At 30.9% G+C, this 20,026-nt stretch overlaps 2 protein-coding genes across 5 annotated transcripts in view; one reads left to right on the top strand and one right to left on the bottom strand.

The window, feature by feature from the left end:
* The first annotated feature begins 5,115 nt into the window (after nt 1-5,115).
* Nucleotides 5,116-17,165, top strand: bark (protein bark beetle). Its single transcript, XM_067263838.1, has 13 exons — nt 5,116-5,546; nt 7,833-8,017; nt 8,095-8,285; nt 8,347-8,685; nt 8,844-9,067; nt 9,138-9,402; nt 9,495-11,951; nt 12,017-14,506; nt 14,620-15,301; nt 15,378-15,562; nt 15,635-15,729; nt 15,817-16,024; nt 16,092-17,165. The coding sequence occupies exons 1-13, from the start codon at nt 5,310-5,312 to the stop codon at nt 16,757-16,759; spliced, it is 8,226 nt and encodes a 2,741-aa protein (XP_067119939.1). The 5' UTR covers nt 5,116-5,309; the 3' UTR covers nt 16,760-17,165.
* The window catches only part of LOC136969618 (WD repeat-containing protein 26-like), a 91,295-nt gene continuing 88,429 nt past the window's right edge, over nt 17,161-20,026 (bottom strand). For all 4 annotated transcript variants that reach the window (XM_067263862.1, XM_067263865.1, XM_067263863.1 and 1 more), the window contains one exon: nt 17,161-19,492. In XM_067263862.1, coding sequence (XP_067119963.1) covers nt 19,458-19,492 — 35 coding nt within the window. In that variant the 3' untranslated portion in view covers nt 17,161-19,457. The remainder of the gene's footprint in view (nt 19,493-20,026) is intronic.

Below are 20,026 nucleotides of genomic sequence, written 5' to 3'. Positions count from 1 at the left end.
CCCCGGGCAAATGGTCCCGCGAACGTATTTGATACATCACTTATAAATGATAGAAATAGGCGTACTTTTAGTATATATGGACTGTACAAAATGTCCTTCTACCTAGGATTTACGGGCAATTTGGCCCTCCAATCGAATAGTTTGGGAACCACCGTAATAGACTAAGGAAGAACTGAATAAGTAGCCTATATTAAGTTACATATAGCCTAATAGGCCTATACTATTTTATTAACATAGTCCAATTCTCCCGATATGGAGGCCAAACCCCCAAAACCTCGTCTGTGGGAACAGCCTTGATTACTATTACTATCGTTTATATTATATATAGACTAATTAGTTTTATTACATTAAACGAAGATAAGTAAATTTAGAATGGTTTTTAAAGAGATTTATTTACCAATTTATTTCAAAAGGTTATAATTATCACAATTAAAAGAATTTTGATATATTATCGAATAAAATTTTGGAATAGTTATTTTTCTTAACTTCAAAAATATATAGTTATATGGTATTTAACTATAATACTTTTTAATTATTAATAAAAGTGTAAGTTTACTAATATTTTAACTGATATTTGTTTGTAAGCTACATAGAGATTTAAAAGTAACAGTTATAAAAGATGATTCACATGTATAGAGTATATCAATGTATAATTAAGAGAAAAATCCGTTCGAAAAGATGGCAAAAGAGATTAATAAATGTATTATTTACTAAATAGAAAATCCTGTTTTTTTAAATCGGGATTGAAAACTTACAAAAAATTTGTTTGGATTTATCTAAGCCGAAGAGATAAATTTGGCAAGTCAATATCTTTTCGATTTGTGGCGTTGACTTATCATGTTTGCAAGAAATACACAGCATCAATGTTAGAGAATTTTCGGTAACTCGAATTTTAGATTTTTCTAAATTTATTTCTATAAATTTTTCTACTCGGCGATAAAAAAAAGGACCTTTAATCTTGTCAAATCTGCAATATATCGTTCAAGAATTTCTAAATATAGTTATATAAAAAGATCACGATTATCTAGAGTCTAAACTTAGCTAAACAAACTCGTCGGGGAACGTAGTAATTAATTTTATAGATTAAACAAAAAATAAGAGTTATATAATAATATCTGATAATAATCTACACTTTAGATATTTTCGAAATTTTAGTAAATATAAAAGTTTAAAGTTTGGTGATACGGAAAGTCACCCAGAAATAAGTATCTAAACAAGTCAAAATTGTGTTTAATTGTAAGTTAAATATTTAGCAATAGATTGAACATTGGAAAAATTTAGTGGTGAGTTTAATATAGGCCCTATTTTAATCACGTAAAAATGTGAATAAATTTTTCTCTCATTTTAGAATTAGTATTCGGATAAAAAGCAATTTTAATTTAAAACATAATATATAATTAAACGGTTCTATCCTTTAATAAAGAAAGCAATCGTATCTACTCCGATAGCCTAAAAGCTTATTTCTTAACAGTCAAGAAGAAAATAAATTTATTACAAAATATTAAATGAATTTCAACAATTTTGTATAACGTATTTATTCGTTAATTAGAATAATAACGAACGAAAATATCGGCATTTGTACAGGTGAACGTTTAGAGCAGTGTTTCCCAAAGTGGGTGCTACCGCCCCTTGGGGGCGATAGAAGATACAAGGGGGGACACCGGAAGATCATGGGGGCACTGGAAGGCATTGGAGTAGTCGGAGCATTGAAAGACAAAGGAGTTAAAGAAATATATGCACTAAAAGAGGAAGGTAATCCGAAAAGTTTGGGAAACACTTCTGATGATTAAAAATTAAACTGTTAATATAATTTTATGAACTTATAAATTGTAAATAACTCTATTTAAAAAAAAAATAAAAATAAAACAATCGAGGTCTTTAAGCAGTAGCATATTAAGATCATTCGGGGTTCCAAGCACAGAAGATTGGGAACCCCTCTACGTAATTATATAGCAGTATAATTTCAATGGTAAAATTGTTATATTTTTTCCAGTTTCGAGACTCACCCTACTAGACATGTCTAGTAGGGCAATCCGGCATGGCTTTAATTAACTTTAAAGCAGAATATGCCTATTATATTTGTGAAAGAAATGTTATTCATTACTGGTCAAAATATTATTTTATTTTATATTATAGGCCTAATTTAAAAAAGAAAAAAAAATCTGTATGTGAAATGGCATTAATCTTAAGTCTTTTCGATGGAATTATTGATCAAACAAACTTTGTAAAATATATAATAGATCATTTAGAGTAAGTATTACGTAATTACATACTTTGTCTTTTCTAAATGAATATTTTAACAGCAAATCTTACAGTAATTCATTATTTACTTGGCGTATTTAACAATTTCGTGGCTTACATTCATTCTAGATAATTAATAGAAGGTGATTTTTAATTTAATATTTCTCTCTATTAAAGTTAATTATGAATAATTCGAATTTTATATTAGATAATTCATACAATATTTATTTTTGATTTTATTGATACAGTTAAACAGTTTAGAAACAGTTTCCTATAATAAGTAACTTATCAATGCTAATGTTAAAATAATGCGATTGGTTTTATATATTTACTCATAATAATTTTGCTTTAATTTATTTTAAAGAAGTGTAGTTATTTTAACGAAATAAATATGTTTTCTTACACTAATGGCCATTGTGTTAATTAATATTAATAACATGCTATTCGTAATAATAAATTAAATAATTGAATATTTTAATTTGCTTCGTTCCCAATCTTTTTCATGTATCGACCCCCCTTCATTATTATATTACATTCTTATATAAATATATATATATATATCGAACAGCCTCCTACATAATTTTTAAAAGATGTTTTTCTAAAAATTCGTAAAATTTTTAATATTTACAAAGTTTCATCGACCCATCTCGAACTTTCATCGACCCCTAAGGGGTCAATTTCGATCCCGTTGGGAAAACTTGCACTCCAATAAATAAAATATTTTCGATAAATTATATAATACAAAATATCGAAAACATATGCTTTATTTCCTATTATAATTGCAATATAATAAGATACAGTATATATATGTATGTATGTATATATATTCAACAATTAGGAACACGCTTGAATAATTTGTAAACAGCATAACAATGCTAATTTTGCTAGTACAAAGATTTTTACGAGTGGTTAATTCGTTAATAGGATATTATTCTCCTTATTAGTAAATTTATAGATAGATTTAATGATTCTTAAATATCTTTCAAAATAATATTTATTAATTATCGAAGTAAACTTTATCAGTTAAGCGATACCCATCGAATTTTTTCGGACTTGACCTTAGAATGAAAAACTGGCGATAAAACTGGAAAAAAAGATTAAAAATTTTGTCATCGACCATCAGTTCAGATAAGGTTTTCTTTACTTTTATTGATAAGAGCGAAAGATCGCAAACTGTTTATGCAACGAAAACATATAACGAGCTACATAAAATACAGTAACATTGATATTAAGCAATACTTGACGCCGTTTTAACTAATTAATTTAATATATATCAGAGCCACATTGTTTATCAAACACAACTTGATAATAATATGTATATATTTATACATAATAGTTTATTTCTCCTAAAATAAGCATGAAAGACGATACCGAATGTAAACTGGTATGGATATGAAGACGCTCATTGTTTACTTCGCTGCAGTTAGCTTGTATATTTAAATAAGTGTAGAAATATTGCGATTGGCGTGAGTCATTCTCATATTTTAAAAGTCATCAATTAATTTTTATTACCCCGCTCTTCATCGTTACCAATATAAACGCTTTTGTTCGTAACTGCGAATTTCTAAGAAAAATCTTATATACAACCTTGAGAATAACCTTTTCAATATTTCATCAGATATTTCTTCTCTAAGTAAGTGCTATTGGTTACCTACTTCAGCTTCTTGACAAGTAAATGCACAGTTTCAATTCATAAATAATGATTACATATTAGCGTTTTTACCCTCTTTAATCTAATTAAATATCCTACTTAAATATGAAATTAAGATTTAAAAAAAAAGAAAACGCCGTCTACTTTTTACTGTATCGCGCGAAACACGTGAAATTATTAATATTGTTTTCTGCTCCAATGATTTTTTTAAAAATATTGCGAATAAAAAAATAATTCTCATTAATAATAATAATAATAATAATGTTTGTTCTGTGGAATTAATTAAAATAAAATAATTTTAAAAAGTGACGATATTATTTAGAAATAAATGGCAATGCCCTCTAGCGTGAGAGAATTAAAACTCGTTTCGTAACGGATTTAGCAATTGTGAAATTATTTTTTGTGACAAAGACGCTTGAATGAAGTTGAAATTTGAATAAAAATATTATTAAAATAATATTAAAATGTATCATAATGTTAAATAAAATATTATTTAAAAGTTTATATGTACTGTATATGTATTTTATTTAATTAAATAAAACGATGGATGTTAAAAAATTTCTTAAATTAATTTCTATTGGCCATTAAATGTAATTATTAACCGATTAATTTATTACGAAATTTAATTTTAAATTTTCGAATTAACTTAGGCCTATATTTCAACGAAAAATAAAAGTTTATAAATATTTATGCATTTAAATGCTTAAAATGTTTTAGTTATAAATAGATCGGCTATAATTTATCGTCGGAAATTTGTTTAATTACTTAAGAAATTTTCTAAATAATAGTTCCGACCAATAAAAAAACTAAATATTTAGCAAATATCTTTTATGCATTGCGAGGAATGAACGATATAAAATTGATTCGATTTTATTACAAAGAATTAAACTTATTATTTTATCATCTGAAAACCGCTTCATTGAAAAGTATGTGACTCTATATAACACAATAGGAGACAGCTGACTGACCAAAACAGTCGACCACACCCACTACTAAAATACGTGACAGATCGATAAATTGGCACCAAAACATTAAATACGACCATTTATAAAAACGTTTTTTGCCATTAAAATTATACCAAGTCGGAAAAAAAACTGTACTAAGAAGCGTTACAGCGGCATTTTAGTCCGAAAGTGATTTAAATTTCAAGCTTCGTCGCGATTGGTCGAAAGACACAGGTAGAGAATGTTCACCTGATTGTGACGTCAAGAGCGTCAGTCACGTGACCGGAGTGGTTGTGAATATTAGATTGTAGGGAGTGTACTGCTAAAAGGACTGTTAGCGGAATGTCGTAGAAATTTATTCGATGTATTAGTCGCAATTGTCATTTAAAACACCGGGAAACTCACGAATAATGTGATAGAAACAAGACATTTTTATAGAAGTAACAGGTATATATATTTCTTTTTGTTTTAATATGGCGGCCTTGATGATCGTCTCGTTTGTTGTATTTGTTTTCTGTCGTACCGTTGCTACTTCCATTATCGGAGGAACAATTAGCGAAGAAGTGATATTGACAATGGAAAATAGCCCTTATCGAGTCGATAAAGATATTATTATTGAAAAAGAAGGCAATTTGACGATAGATGCAGGCGTCAAGCTCCTTTTCTCACCTGGCACAGGTGTGACGGTTCGAGGTACATTGATTGCTAAGGTAAGCTCCTTTTTTAAATAAGTTCCTTTAAGGTGTAAATATCAATAAATAAAACACAAAACACATAAAAAATTCGAATTGTTTAAGATAAATTAAGCCAGTCACGATGAAAAACGAAATTTAGCAGACGATCCCGTTTCCGTTGGATAATCATTGACCTGATGACAGGAAGACAATTATTGGAGTAAGTCTACGTGCAAAGCTTCGAACACAGGAACATTAATTACGATAGTATCAGACATATTGTCTCCTTCAGGTACTCATACTTGCCACCTTCCCCTTCTCTTAATAACTTCCCCCATCTGTGAGTAATACAGGAAGGCTATTGTGCAATTGATCACTACAGGAAACGGCTGGTTACTATTTGATTAAGTATTTCTTTATTCGTGTAACATCTTTCTTGTCTCGGAATATTCTAAAAACCGGTAAAACTGACTAAAAAAAGAAGATTAATATTTTAAAATATCAAACTCAAGAAAAACTATAACGATTGTCCATTAAATACAAAGGTCTCTTATAATAGATAATCACCATAACGATTATACAGATAAAAGACAAATAAAGGTTTGAGAGATAAAATATTTTAAGTGGTTCATTTTTCGCATACATTTCATTTTAATTGGTAATTTAGAATGTGATTTTAGAATGTTTTGAAATATTTAAAATAAACAGCACAAAGCAAATAAATAGAAGGTTTCTTAATAGAAATTACATAGAGATTACTGTTTGGTAATAAAAGAACCGAAGTTGAACGGATGACCGGACCAAAACTGGAAATCTATTCAAACTGTTCGGTCATTTGAAAGTTTTTTTAAGACTCGAAACGGTTTATGAAGGTTTATTTAAAAAAAAAAAAACTTACTCGAATGTGTTGCAATGAACAGTGATTAATATCGATAACAGGCTTTTATGAAGTGTTATTAGTCACTTTTATCAATTAATTTTGAAAATTTCCAAGAATATAAATGTAATAAAATCATTTCATGTGTATTCTGTTCCTTCTAAATTATAATTATTTGCTGTCCTACCCACTAAAAAGACAATTAATACGACTGAATCATAAAGTCTGAATTAATATAATTGATATTATTAAAATAACTTAAATTCAAATTTTCAGTTGTTTATATTTTAAATAATATGAAAATGAGCAAAATGTTTTAAATTCTTTGTTATTGATGATAAAAATTTTTATTATTATTAAACTTTGATGGCTGTTGATAATCATATATTTTATTATTATAAATTATTTATTGTTTATTCTTGCAAGATCTTTCTGGATTAATATATGCAGAAATCAAATTTATAAATATGTATATATTATTTTTATCTACGGAGAAGATACTTTTCAGTTGTATTTTTTGAAGGAAATAAAACCATTAAGTGATTATTTATTTTTTTTAAATGTTAGATCTTGCTTTAGACATATTTAAAATGATCTTCAGTTATCATTTCAAAAATATTGAATGGTTGATATTTAGATTTAAACAGAATTTTTTTTTTAACTTTAATAAAATCTATTTTTTAATTTCACCATATTCTGTTTACAGTTTAATTTGTTTTTTAAAATAAAAATAAATGAAATATTTTGAATTTAAATTTATAAAAGCTTGAAATCCATATTATCAACGGTAATAAGCCAATACTGAAGTAATTTCGTTCCGCTTTTTAATTTACATTCACAAAAAATATAGGATTTTAATTGCTATAGAATCAGTTGAAACATTTTAACGAAGCATTAAAACTTAAAAATAAAAACTTCTCATTTGGAACTACTAATAATTTATAAGATTGAATCGATCACAATAATCTTCAATTTGATATTTTCAAGAAAAAGTTTCAATCTCTGCACAAGAAAATGTTCACCCTGCATCACAATTATAGAAAATGCTTTTCTGATATAATAGAGTATTGAAATGACATACATGCATGTACACATAGCAAATTAAAATATAAATAATTGTTTAATAGGAACAAGACATAATGTAACAAAATATTTCAAAAATTAAAATTGTAAAAGAGTGGCAAAAGTTACAGATATGAATGTCTTTTTAACTATTGAGTTTCTTATCAAATGATTCTGAAATACACTTTGATAGAATTTTATGATACGATTGCTAAAAAACCGTTTGATAGTTAACAATGTATTCTATAAATATTAAATTCTATTTAAATATTGTAATATGTCGTTATATATGCCTTTGGTGATTCTAATTAGAAAATCAGCGTTAAAAATTCATTGATGTAATTATATGGGAATTTTCAAGTAATCGTTTCTAATTTCAATAGGGAGGTGTAGAACAGGAGAATAGGATATTATTTACCCGTAGAGTGGTATCGATTATTGACGAATATCCGACAGATTTGCCTAGATGGTTACAGATTCGCCTTGTAGATGGTAATTCCATATTAGAAGGACGATTACAGATATTTTACAAGGATAAATGGAGATCAGTTTGTACAAATTCCAAGAAGTAATTGTCCAGAGAATTATCTCTAATTATATTTATAAACTTCAAATATATATTTAAAATTTTATTTCATTTTTCAGTTGGACAGAGGTGGATTTACAAGTAATTTGTCAACAGTTAGGTTTTTCGGGAGGATCAATTTATCATTGGTTCCAACGTAATAAAGCAGATAGTCAACTTATGTATCAAAATCCTAATTGCAGCGGACGAGAACTATCTATTTCGGAATGTCCAAATTGGAATAAGAGAAAATTAGGAAATGGAATATGCGGTAAGTAAAAATATTTTATCTGATTGAAATAAAATTTGCTTAAAGAAACTTTTTCTTTTAGATTTCCATTTCGATATCGGGATTCAATGCCAACCTCTCTTACAATCAGAAGTTCAATCGTATTGGAGGGGAATATCTTTCGAAAATGCGCTCAACGAACGGAAAATACAGAATGATAAAATTGTTTATCGCAAAGAATCTTCGTCAATTTTACAAAATGTCGATATAATGTATGCTGGCAGAGATGCAGACAATAAAGCTGTTTCTGCTTTGCAAATAAGAGGAGTGCCACCTGAAATGAAAGGCCTCAACATCCGTTGGTCTGCTTATAACGGAATTAATATTACGCAGCCTCAGGAAGCTTTAAATATCGAAAACTCCACGATTGCTAATAATAGAGGTAAAAATTGTTGACATGAAGCGTTAGCCTATACAGGAGTGGTAGACAAAAACATTGCACTAATCTAGCCTGGTGCAATATTTTTGTCTGTGTATCTTGGCCCTGTATAGTTTATCTAATTAACTAATTTTTAACTGATTTTAACTAATATCATTTAGGTTTTGGCATATATATTAACACTAGCAATGGAATGGTTAATTTACGTCAAGTGGAAGTCAAAGATAACGGAGGTGATGGAATACGTTACGTTTTTCACGATCCTTATATTGTAGTCAAAGAAACTTTTTGTCAAACTGTGAATCTAGGAACAAAACAGAAATATCCTTTTGTACTTAGTCAATATCAGGAACGGTACAGAACAAATTATCAACCATGTAAAAAGGTAATTATTAACTGTGTAACATTTTTTACATATTTCGTTCTGGTTTTTAAAAATTAATATGTATTTTTAGTTATTTCAAGTGAATGGTAATATGGGTCATACACTCACGATTCATTTCCCAGTCATAATAAGCGATGAAGCTGATGAACAATATGCTGGTAAAATTGAAGTTTTTGATGGATATACTGATAGTAGCCAACTCCTAGCAATATTTAAAATAATTAACGGGACAAGACCTCAGAGCGTTACAAGTACTAGGAACAGTGTTTATATGCATTATCATCCACCGCTAAATAGCATGGTTTTATTTACTATCGAAGTTGAAGCAAATATAGGTGAGAAATAGACAATATCAATTTTCCATTTATTAAAATTAAAATAACTGTAGAATATTTAACATTGTACAAATCAAAATTTCTTTTACCAGGTAAGGCATATGATTTAAATTTAACCGATTGTATCATTGCAAATAACAATGGAAGAGGTTTAACAGTGGAAAATCAGAGATCGGGCACATTTATTAATTGGACACGCATCACTGGTAATAACCATGTAGGAGGTGTTAATATTCTCGATGGATGTGGAGATATTGTTGTTAACAATAGTGTCATAAATGGTAATATTGGAGATGGCATCAACATTTCTTATGCTGGAGGATTCAGACATTTCGACAGATCTCATTTTTCAAATAACACAGGCAACGGTATATCACTTTGGTTTAATGAAACATCTCATAACCGAGTTTTCAATTTTACTTCTCATTTATCTTATTCCACCTTTTCTAATAACGAAATAGGTGTATTTATTGGCAATATTTGTTTAGAAAATTCTTTATGGAATATTAGCATGAATACTTTCAGTTTTCAAAGGAACCACAGCATACATTTTCTTTCCTGTCTTATGGAAAACACTTCGAAAAAAAGTTCTCTCCAAATTTTCAATAATAAATTCGAATATAATCAAAGACTGTCCATTCATATTGTACCAGCTGTAAATATTCATGCTGTAATACAGCACAATAGATTCACTAATCACGAAAGAGGAGTTTTATTAATTTCCAATCAAGGCTTATATCAGCTTAGTTCAATATCGTCAATAGTAGAAATTGCTTTCAACGAATTTACCGAGAATAAAGGAACGTTTGTGTGCAGTGTGGGCTTGTCAGAAAATAGTTTGGAACAACAATTAAATTTCACCAAAAACCGACTGTTCGATAATATAATCAAAGAACCATTTGCTAGTTTGAATCCTCGATCGAGAGCAGCTGCAGTTATAGCGGTTTCATCGACTAATGCTCTCATTTATAGGAACTATTTAAAAAATCCTTCTTCGTCTTACGAGTTGAGTTCTCATTTAGATGTGCCGTCAGCTATTATAAACGCAACATATAATTTCTGGGGCGAAGAAAAAGATTCTCGCGTAGTCTACGAGAAGATATTTGACACTAAAGATCGATACAATCTAGCTCAAGTAGAATTTTTGCCATTTATTACCTTGGGTACAGATTTAGATACTACGTATACATCTAAGGAAGATGAACGACATTTAATTATGCCTTTTCGACAAGACGATACAGTAGGTGGTATAGTGATGGGCGAAGTTACAATAGAGAAACGTACAGTCACAGTAACTAGAGACATTTATGTCACTCCTGGTAGCAAATTACATATTCATCCAGAAGCGAAACTCCTGTTTAAACCTTTCATAGGTATGATGGTTCAAGGAGAACTTCATAGCGAAGGAAGAAAAGGTCGGGAAATTGTATATTCTATTGCACCATCCGCATATTCGGGAATAGTAAGCACAAATGTTTATCTTTCTAATCAAACTGAAGGTAAATTAGAAGTGCAAATAGATGGTATAACGGGAAGTGTTTGCTCTTATGGATGGGATATTCAGGATGCGGCTGTTGTTTGTCATCAGTTGGGATTAGTATTGAATCCTCACGACTGGTTATTGGAAAGATCGCAATTTCATTCTGGCAATAAGCCTATCGTTTTAAGTAATGTACAATGTACAGAATTAGACACCGACTTGACTAATTGTAAAGCGGAAAGGATGCAAGATTTTGAAAATTCTTGCATGGAAGAAGTAGGAATTCGCTGTTATCCTCAATCTTGGGCAGGACTGAGACTTGGAATGATTGCTAAAGAAAGTTTTCTTAAACATATCATAATAGAAAATGCAGGAATTTTTGATTATACAACGCACAATTTTAAACCAGCCTTGCAAGTGGACTTTAATCACCATAAATTAGAAAATATGATAATTCGTAGAAATTCTGATTCCGGTTTGGGCATTATGTGGAATGACATATTTTATAATTCTGACAGACGTAAAGTGACAGACAGTGAGATGCTTCATAATGTTAGGCATGGAATAGTAACACATTCTCAGGGATTGCATATTACCAGATGTAATCTACTTAAGAATTCCGAGAGTGGAGTGCATTACGATCCTATGTTTACTAGAGATGATCAGAGAGATTTGATTTCCTGGATTAATAAAGACGATCAAAATTTATTTATTACAATTCCCGAAGATATCGGAAACGGTAAAATTTCAATACAAAGGGAGAGAACGTATCTGGTTTTCAAGCCAATTAAAGAAATGAAGCCTGAATATAAATTCCAAATATCGGCAAACGTTGGACAAAAATTAGGAATTATGGTAATTAGCCCATTTAGTAGTCATTCCACTGAAGAAATGATCATACTCGGCCCGGACGTCTATAATTTCTACAATTCTGAACGCTTCATTTGGGATTTGAGAAAAAATTTAACGTCTTTCCCTTTACGTAATCCCAGTTATTCTGTAGATGTTGAATATCGTCCAGGTGATCGCCCCGATTATTCTGCCATATTGCACATTACTCGATTAGAAGGTAAGAAATATTTTATTATTATAGCATTATAATAATTCTTTTATCTAACACATATTTTATTGCAGGGGAACATCATGACGATGATAATATTTATTTGAAGGTAACTTCGTCAGAAATATCAGAGTGCGGAAAAGGAATTTCCAGTAATCATTACAATTCAGATTTTAGCGATAATGGTGACCATTATCATCGCTATAGTAATGAGACAATTATAGTCGAAGACGTGCAGATAAAACAATCCAAAGACAAAGCATTGTTCGTCTGGACGCCATTTTGGGATCCATCTTTATCCAATTTAGCGGAGATCAATTACACACTTTTAAGAAATACTTTCGAAAACAATGCGGATGGCATCGTGCAATATAACAGAAATATACGTAACTCTAAAAATTTGTTTCATTGGACTATAAACGATACGCACATGGTTAATAATTTAGGAGGTGGTATCGACGTGAGATTGCCTTTTGTGTGGCAATATTCTGAAAACTATACTCATTCATTCGTTATGCACAATACCTCATTTTCTAACAACGAGTTCTTTTCATTTTCTTTATCCGGACACTTTTCAAGAGTTAATATGACGAATAATACTTTTTTCAGAAATATTTGTAAGAAAGGTTTGATGAGTTTATCCGGGATGGAAAAAGAAACATTAATGGAACATAATTTGTTCGAGTCAAATTCCTGTAAATATATTGTTGATTTTAATATGGAAAGTCACGCCGACAAATTTGGGACAGTCAATGCCAATTTTCAAAGAAATATATTGAGGAAAAATAATGCTAATAATTCTCCATCGGTTCGTAATTACGAACCTTATAGTTACAGCGTGGCCATCAGAGGAGTTCAACAGATTAACATGACTCGCAACATATTAGACAATCCATATTTAGAGTATGAATTTATAGCGGGTATACACACCGGTTCAATAGAAAATACGATTAACGTTGCCGAAAACTGGTGGGGAACAGTGAATCATACATTTATTAAAAACAGAATTTTTGATTTTGACGATTGGAACAATTTTGCTATAGCCGACTATTTTCCATTTCTGTCAAGCGATTCCGTCGATGCATTCACTTATTCTTCTGCTGCTTATACCGAATTTCCAAACTTGGATTTACCTTTGGGTGGACGAATCTACAAGTCATTAACTCTCACAAAAAGGAACACGCCTTACATTGTTAAATCTGATTTGACCGTTTTGCCTAATGTCACACTTACTATCGAAGCAGGAGTGACAATGGAGTTCTATCCAAGTATAGGTATATTAGTTTTGGGAAATTTAAGAGCATCGGGCAAGGTAAATGATCACGTTGTTTTGAAACCTATAAAAATTGAATCTTTACCTCGCTTCAGACGAGCGATTCCTCGATTAAGCTCCGATGTCAGACTATGTATTGACGAGGAATGTAAGGAACGACGAAAGGACGGATTTCTAGAGATATTTAATAAAACTACTCTTCAATGGATTCCGGTCTGCGATCGTCGTTTTACCGAACGTAATTCGGAAGTAGTTTGTCGTCAGTTGGGTTATAGCACATTCAACGTTCATCTACGACGAGGTCATAGATTCGACGTCGATTTAACAAGTTTGAGTCGCTTCAAATATTGGCCTCATCCCTTAGAATGTTCGGGAGACGAACCGAAATTAACAGAATGCGAATTTAGATTAAATGGTTATAGCGATCATTCTTACGATTGTTCCGATCTAGAAAGTTTTGTATACATCTATTGCGGAGAGGATAGTTTAAGCGAAAGATACACACGCTGGGGAGGATTAAGATTTTCACTTCCTAATTTCGAAAGAAGTAATCCGAAATTCCAGTCGAAGTCTAAACAATCTTCTACGGCTATACTCAATCACGTGGAGATACAAGGGGCTGGAATATTACACGGCGAAAACAATGCCGCCCTGCAAGCAGTATTACGAGAAATTGAGATGGACGATGTGAGAATTACGGAAAGTGCATCTCACGGTGTCGAAATCATAGGATCTTCTGGAAGTATTTTTTTCAATAACATGATTATAGAGCATAATCTAGGAATGGGTATCAACTTTCTAACTCTGATCGGAGAAACTTCTCAGAAGTCCGATTTGAAATATAAACCATTAAAGGCTATCAGTTTCCCGTATAACGTCTTCGGAATGGTCAGCGTATGTGATACGAATAAAGAAATGGTGGTGCACGAACGAATACTTTTATATTATAAATACGATAATAAGCCAGTCGATTGTGTTAAGATATTCAGCAGCGCTCATTATATCAAGACGTTAGGTTTTCGACTTTTGCAATTTAATTTATTTAACGCTACCGATTACGCCGCTTCGCCAGATATGATCAAAATCATCGACGGAGATATATTTAACGAAAGTATGCCAGTGATAGCGCAATTAGGAGTATGGAATAAGAGCATCGACATGTCATCCGAAACGAAATTTTATAAATCGTCCGAAGGTACGCTCAGTGTGCACTTGCATGCATCCGGAGCCAGTGGCATTCACGGTTTTATTGCCGAGATCGTTGCTTTGCCTCCTTTCTATACTGGAATGGGTAAGTAATATTCAAAACATATATACAGTATTTATTTAATCTAGTATATCTAAAGTTACAATGCCGAATTCAAGCACATCGTGTGATAATTTTGTGAATTTTATAAATTTCAGATCGCGGAGTGATGCACAACGTATCCAATTCTAAAATATCCCGAAATGTTTTGAACGCTATTTCTTACAGAAGTGCGGGAGAAATTGCTCCCATTATAACATTTAAATATAACCGCATAGAAAACAACGGCAAAGAATTTTTTGGCAATTTCACATCGACTAATAGTTCCGTGCTGTTGGACGTAAGAAACGCGGACGAGTTTGTTGCACACAACAATTTATTTCTGTCAAATCAAGGAGGATTGCATATTTATGCGGATTCCGAAGGAAACGTTCCTTCTTTGGATGGAATAGTGACCAACAACTTATTTATCAGAAATAAAAACAGAGAAGTGTTGTTAATTAAAGGTGGAAATACTTATCAAGAAGTCAAAATCTTCCGCAATTATTTCACGAGAAATTTCTCGCCCTATTCGAGTAACATAGAACTCACGCGAATAAGGTCCGAATTTTTATCTAATGTGCTATATAATAATACAGGAATTCACCAATTGTCAGTTTTCGATTTCGAGGGGACTTCTTCTAATCAACGCTGTATAAAAAATTATTTCTTTGATAATAAAGCAGTCCAACCGGATGAAAGAAGCACTATAGTGGCTGCTAATCCTTACCAAATCTTCCACAACAATTATTTAGTTAATCCCGATAATGATTACGAACTGACCACCGTAAACCAGTCCAGGTAATAAACATTTCATTTTTCCGTTTCTCTATAGCCATATCAATAGCAAAAAGTTAATTTTGATATTTTAAATTAGATACGTCAATTCTTTAAAGAATAAGAACGAATTCTATCACGCTTACGTTGATGCTTCTTATAATTGGTGGGGTTTCGAAAGTTTAACGGCAGTTCAAGGAAGAATCAAAGATCACGACGACTTCGAGGATTTCCTAAAAGTCAAATTTCATCCATATTATAAAGATAATTCTTCGGTTTTAAGCGGTATTTATAAAATTTCATTTTAAATTAATCTTAAGTAATTATAAAAATTCATTAAATTAAAATTTTAAAAAGGAAAATGCGCCGGTGGATGGCATCAAGTTGGATCTACATGCTTCATGTATGTTGGGGGAATAATGACTTATAACGAAGCTAAAAAGTTATGCGAGGTAAGGTTTCTATTAACAATATATATATTTAACATTGAGTATTTTTTTAAATTTAAATATTCATAAATCGTATAATTTGTCTTTTAGTCCGACAACGGTTCGATTCCGTACGTAAAAAGTAATCACGAGGAACTGAGTAATTTTGTTAAGACTCAGCAAATATATTATAAGCGAAGTATTAATCGATTGTGGGTACAATCTATCGACATACCTCTAAGACGCTGCGCAATCTTACAAGACGAAACGGTGCGAGAACATAATTGCGACGATTACTTACCTTTTCTCTGCGAAAGAGGTTCGTAAATTATATTAATGTCGAAAGTAGTATTTGATTCTTTTAATGAAACATTCTCTATTTTTAGACCCGCAAATCATCATAACGGCACAGCAATGGTATCAAGAACCTCTAGCCATAGCAGCATTGACAGTTGCTGCCGTAGCGGCGATATTTACAATCGTGTGCGTGAGTTTTTGGCTGTGTAAATCTCGCCAACGATACAGAGAAAAATTAAGTAGAAGAAATTCCATCAGAGCATCTATGAGATCTAATCGTTCTCTTACGAGTGCCGGTTACGGTAATATATGTTACAACAGGAGACTAGAACAACCAGCCAAACTAGATATCACTTCAGAGAAGAAGATAAACGGGAGTATCGATTCAATCGAGAAGTCGCCTTCTCGATTCAGTTGTTCTCTGGATGATACGCACAGTTACGATACTTCGGAAACTCAAAACCAACCCGTTTTCGATACCAGATTCAACGACATACAACTAGAAAACGAAACGGCCAACACTTTAGTAAGACCCACTTTCGATTTGACTTACAAGAATAACGGATTCGTAGAGAGATCGGAAGAATCTAGAGATTGGAGCACGGGAAGTGATTCTACTCTGAATATGAAGAGGACATTAGAACAGGATAACCGTGAAAGCAAAGACGAAGTATATCAAAGCACACCGTCCATGTATAATACCACGAGTAGCAGCAGTAATTACGATTCTAAAAGACCTCTAGAAACCGCCATGTGATAAAACAAAGTGCCTAAAGATAATCTTACACACTGCCTTATTCAAACTCGTGTTCCTCTTCTCTGTTGAGAATTTTTCTGTACATAGAAACATTACTCCAATGGGATAAATCCATAAATGATGCGTGCTAACTTTTTTTTATTTATTGACTCCATTTGAAAATATTTAATATTTTCAAAATGAAGATACCAGCAATCACGGAATTTAAACGGTTAAATGAATTCCGTTTTATGTTATATACGAACAGTTGATTTTCTTATATAATTGGAACAAATGTACAAAACGAGAAGTCAACATCAAATTTGTAAAGGAAAAATTTTAAACCGTATTCTTTATACATTACTTAAATTTTATGTGGATCTTTTGATAACATTTTTTGAAAGAAAATACAGAAAAATTGATAAAATGTCATATTTTTTTATTTCTAGAATAATTTGTCATGCTACAACAAGATCATATCACATTTTATTACCGAATATTTTTTTTGTTTTGTTTTTGCAAAATTTTATAAATCAATTATCGACAGTTTGGCATCTAGAAAAATCCTTAATACAGGCTTTTTTCTTATCACTAATCACAAATAAAAACATTATATACTTTATTAAAATTTCTTATCATAATAATAATAATAATAATAATTTTATTAAAACTTAATCAACTTTTGTACGTTGTTAACATAACTCATTCCTGTTCAACGAAAGTTACACGATCATAAAATTGTGACAGTACAACGATTACTTTGATCACTCAAAAATTTGCATAGTATTCTATGCAACATGTTAAAGTAACGTAGATATTAGGATTATTATATGAGTTAGTATAAACGATAACTCAAAATTAAATACTATTTAAAATTTATTGTGCAGTTCAACGTTAACAAGAAAACGTACTGTACGTTTCAAACGCTTCAAAGGGTATTCAAGCGAGGATCGCCAACTGCCCAGTTTCGTTTGTATTATCAATAAATCTTATATTTAGAAACATTTTTACGAAAACACTTGAGAAAATTTAACGTAATGTCTTAGTTTTTGTAACTTTATATAATTTACTTATAAAAGTTAATACGGTTGTATGTAAATGACGATTCGTGTTACCTCGCTTAATTAAGCAGTTAATGTAAAAACTTTAACTGTTTAATTACAATATTCCTATTTATATTTCTTAAAAATTAAATTATACGATTTTATTACCCACAAAACAATGCTTAAAACTTAGTGTCTCGTGTGTAATGTTTTTAATCGAAATCTGAGTTACCGATTAGTTGCTATTCCCAACCTTCATTTCGCCCCCTAAAATCGCATTTGAAATAAAAGTAAGTCAATTACTCAATTTTAAGCATATTCTGAAAAGTAAAATGTCTAATACTCCATAGACAGTTTTTTTTCCAGTACCCAACTAGAATTCGTCACCTAGACAGTTGGCAATTCTAATTCGAATCGAAAAATCATGGTGGCTTATCCTTTCCGGTTATCAATTATCAATTCCCGTTCCTCTACCACGCTCGATAACGAATACAACTTTTAACATTTCGTAAAGAATCCAGAATGGCTCCCGTCGAAAATTCTTCAGAAAATAAATTTCGAGGAGCTATTTAAAAAGTATTAGAAGTATCAAAAATTTCTCATTAATAATAAAGTTATTCGAACTCCTTTTATATTGCATTCAATTGAAAGTCTCCGAGACGGGATACAAATTGGATTCTTATTCGAATTACACTCGAAAAAAAAAGAAAAAATTAATAATAATAACGTAATTGTATACGTTAAATATTGCATTTACGACTTAAAATATAATTCGTTTTCCTATTTTTATTTTTCCATTAAAGATAATTAACTGTTAAGTTAATCGTAAAGGCATTATTAATGACGAGAGATAGCTAAACGTGAATACCCTTATCATACAACAGTTTTAACGCTATCTCAATTCTTTCGTTGAGCAGGGAATATAGGAAATTATTAAATACAAAACTATTTCGGGATTCTTTAGTTACAAATACATTAATAAATAAATATATTTATATATATATATATATATATATATATTTAATAAACATAAAATATTATTGGATTAATGGTAATTGTCCTACACGTCGTGATTTCCATCTCTTCTACACGATGGGCTGCGCTGATTATAAAACGAATATAGCTTTTGTTTTTTTCTTTTTTAAATTATCTATCGGAAATCCGGTAACGCGAATCGACTTTTTTAAAAACAATAATATGTTTATACAAATTAATTACACGATCAAACAACCTAAACTGGTAAGAATTACAACAACCGAACGTTAGGAAACGATCCGGGAAAAAGAGAATTTTTAAAAATCCAGCTCCATCATTGACATGACGACGTGGATTATGTACAAAAACTAATTTATTCCCGGAAGTGATCGAATTTTTTTTTTCTTTCCTTTTTTGAAAAATTAAGTATTCGGAATTTTCTCTCCATAATATTCCAACAGATTGGCAATAAAAACTCATAACAGAAAATATTATGTTGCGATGATCGTCGCAATATAATATAATATACACACACACATACATATATATGTATAACTTTTTCGATAACTATCCGGGAATTACTTTAAAAAATGGATCGAAACAGAGGTGGGAATGCCACTCGATTTAACGTCGGTTGCATTCTTCAAAGGCCCCAAAATGTTGAGTGAATTAATAGAAATCAAACTAGTGCACTCCTTTTATTATACACCCGTGTCGGAGTTGCTCGAGGATTGTTCTGGAAAAAAATATTATGATCTGTTAGTTATTATAAGCTTATTTAAAAAATAATTTATATTTAATAAAGGAAAACCGTTTTGCACATGATTATGTGTAAGGCCGGATCCGACCTTACCGCTATGTTTTTAATTAAGTGGGGGTGACGAACTATTCCGGTTTACCCGGGACAATCCCCTGTGTGTGTTCATTGACCTACACCCTGATAAAGTTTGTCCGGGACGCCAAAACGCCGGATTTTTGGAAAGAGATCTTATCTACCGGGAGGGAAAAAATACTTCGCCAGGAAATTTATAACTTTTTAAACTAGATTTTTTTGTAAAGCTCTAAATAAATATCTGGTTTGAATAACTGTAGGTTATTTTCTAAAGCGTTTCTGGTTTTCGGCAATACAGGAGTTGCTAATATGAACGATCATGTGACTATAATGAAACAAATAACCCACAACCTTTATTATTATTTTTCTAATTGATACCCTAACTAGCGTAGTTTAGTAGCGTGGGATACATACTTGATATTCAAGCATTTATTTAAA

Source organism: Centruroides vittatus, unplaced genomic scaffold (assembly GCF_030686945.1).
Source record: "Centruroides vittatus isolate TY-2023 unplaced genomic scaffold, ASM3068694v2 contig_18, whole genome shotgun sequence".
Classification (NCBI taxonomy): Eukaryota; Metazoa; Arthropoda; class Arachnida; order Scorpiones; family Buthidae; genus Centruroides; species Centruroides vittatus.
This window is presented reverse-complemented; position numbering and strand designations above follow the sequence as displayed.

Excerpts from the sequence above, each read along its gene's own strand:
- bark (XM_067263838.1), top strand. The coding sequence starts at position 5,310 with ATGGCGGCCTTGATGATCGTCTCGTTTGTTGTATTTGTTTTCTGTCGT. Across the intron at positions 8,686-8,843 it reads CACGATTGCTAATAATAGAG|GTTTTGGCATATATATTAAC; the intron begins GTAAAAATTGTT and ends AATATCATTTAG. Across the intron at positions 15,730-15,816 it reads AAGCTAAAAAGTTATGCGAG|TCCGACAACGGTTCGATTCC; the intron begins GTAAGGTTTCTA and ends TTTGTCTTTTAG.